Source organism: Pteropus vampyrus, unplaced genomic scaffold (genome assembly GCF_000151845.1).
Source record: "Pteropus vampyrus isolate Shadow unplaced genomic scaffold, Pvam_2.0 Scaffold19, whole genome shotgun sequence".
Lineage (NCBI taxonomy): Eukaryota > Metazoa > Chordata > Mammalia > Chiroptera > Pteropodidae > Pteropus > Pteropus vampyrus.
Genome location: NW_011888800.1, coordinates 12,334,331 through 12,336,641, shown reverse-complemented (window position 1 = coordinate 12,336,641; position 2,311 = coordinate 12,334,331). Strand labels below are relative to the sequence as shown.

At 39.0% G+C, this 2,311-nt stretch overlaps 1 protein-coding gene across 1 annotated transcript in view; it reads right to left on the bottom strand.

The window, feature by feature from the left end:
- The window catches only part of DUT (deoxyuridine triphosphatase), a 12,980-nt gene that overhangs the window by 5,502 nt on the left and 5,167 nt on the right, over positions 1–2,311 (bottom strand). Inside the window, 1 exon segment of the mRNA XM_011355073.2 lies at positions 1,316–1,440. Coding sequence (XP_011353375.2) covers positions 1,316–1,440 — 125 coding nt within the window.

The window sequence follows — 2,311 nt, the reverse complement described above, 5'->3', positions numbered from 1 at the left end:
GAATTTTCATCTCACATGTGAAAATCAAGCTTAGAAAAGTTAAATAACTAGCTAGTTAGTGACAAAGCTGAGACCCAAATCTAGCTGTTACTTTAGAGCTCATGTTCCTTTCACAAGTCTTTGAAATTTCTTTAAGAAAATATAGTCTTTTATATCCTTAAGTTACAGTCCTACATTACCATACTTGACCTTATAAAAGTATTTTTGAAAATCAAGCATAACTGAGCCCAGGCAATCCTCAACCCAAATAGGCTGACCATCACTGTTGTGTCAAACTCGGCCCCTCTTTAGTCCCTAAGAAACACTTCTGGGCTCCTGTCTTAACCGACAGCACCACCTAGTGATACCGTGGGGAGACTAAGGGCAGGCAGAAGCTACGGCAAGGACAGGCCTCATTCTGCACACTTACCCCCTGCAGTGCAAGTAACAGTGAGCTACTCCAGGACAGTGCCTGGTTGATGGAGGGGTGGGGCAGAGTGATCCACATCATTTAATTGCAGTGGAAAGAAATTGGAATCAGGTAGATGGAAATTCCAGTTTTTAGTGTGTCACCTTGGGCTCATCTCTGAGCCCATTTCTCATCTGTTAAAAAGTAGCTTTGTAAAAATAGCAGGAGGTGGAGAATCTAGCACATCCACTTACCCAGAGGGCCAAGATATCTTGTTAGTGAATAAAGCACTTGCTCTCTATCAATGGGGATAAAGAACTGTCAGGACATGGGGATCCCATCAGTGGGATCTGTACCCCAGTGATGAGATCTGAAGGAAGCCATATCAGAAAGGTGAGAATTTCCTTACAGTTAAGGGGCAGTTAGAGATCCTACAAAAAGGGTGGCCAGCAGAAGAAACTGGGGCTTCTTCATGAAAGGGATCCCGTGAGGGAGTTGTTGACTTTGAGAGACATGAGCCACTGAAGATTTGCTGACCAAGAAATATAGATAGGAAAGCACAATGTTCTCTCTTGACTAGGTAAAGATTCTTCTATTTTGCCAAACATGGATGTCTCTCTTATGGAGGTAAGAAAATATTCTGAAGCCAATATAATTGCTTAAATAATGACAAAGCTTTTCCTTCTCTTATAACAAACTTTATTCTAAGAATAAGGTCATTTTTGGACTAAATGCAATTATCATTAAACCAAGGCAAAAATCCTATTTGTCAGATAGTGTCTAGTTAGCCTATCAATAAAATAACGTGCATTTCACATAATGGTCATTTAAAAATTAGACGTAATCAAACAGCATTTGACACTATATCATAATTGTCTATTATTCAGATAGAAATTTCTAAAAGGCAAGACAGAACATGTATATTACCTCCTACATCTATGAAGTGTTTTGCAGCCAAGCCAGAACGTGGAGCTAAAAAACAAAAAAGGAGAAATTCACTATTTTAAGAGGGAAGGGCGATATCGGATATAATTGACACAATAAACATGTTACTCTCATCTCTCATAACACTGACATTCATCTTAGCTCAGCAGATGGTTCTGAATTAAAGAATATATTTATCATACTGTATTACCAAACTAGAAAAGTTTAGATAAATCTGACAAGGTTTAATTTGAAGCCAACTTAAGCCAGTTGCACACAACTTCAGTCAGTTGAGGATCTGTGGTGGTACAGCTGTGAACTGCTGCAATGAAATGAAAGTTGATCAAGTGGGTACAACCACAGACAACCCTGGCCACAAAGTGAGGACTGCAGCTGGTAGGGACACGAAATTGAGGAAGAGGACTTCTGTTTTAAGATGGGAGTTTCTGAGCATGTTGCAATGTAATTGGGAATAAGGCAGGCAGAGAAAGAAAGGGGCGGCGGGCAGGGGTGGTATATACACTGAAATGAAGAGCAGCAGAGCTTCGCCTATAGGATTGGGGACTCTTTCCTACTCATGATTCAGATGCCAAGAGACATCTCTGTATGAAACAAATGAATCAGAGTAAGATAAAAGGTTTAATATCAGTCAAGCAAAATGCCAAAAACTAAACTTTAAGAACTCAATTTCACTATGCTTTTCATTCTTACTATGCTTTTTATTCTTAATAAAAATAAAAAGCTAAGTTTATACCTTATCCTTGCTGATTTGAGCCTCAGGCCTACCATTAATTATCCTATCTTCTAGTATTTTATTCCAGAATAACTTAAATCAGAAAACTTTGTCAATAAACACTGCTGCCCCTTCTTGCCTTTACTTTTATTTCACACTACCTCCTGATTCCCCACCCTACCCGCCAGAATACACTAAAAATGCAGTCAATGCTGAGAAAAAGAGATAGAGAGCTCGTCTCAATTTTCTTTTAAGGCTGAAGTATT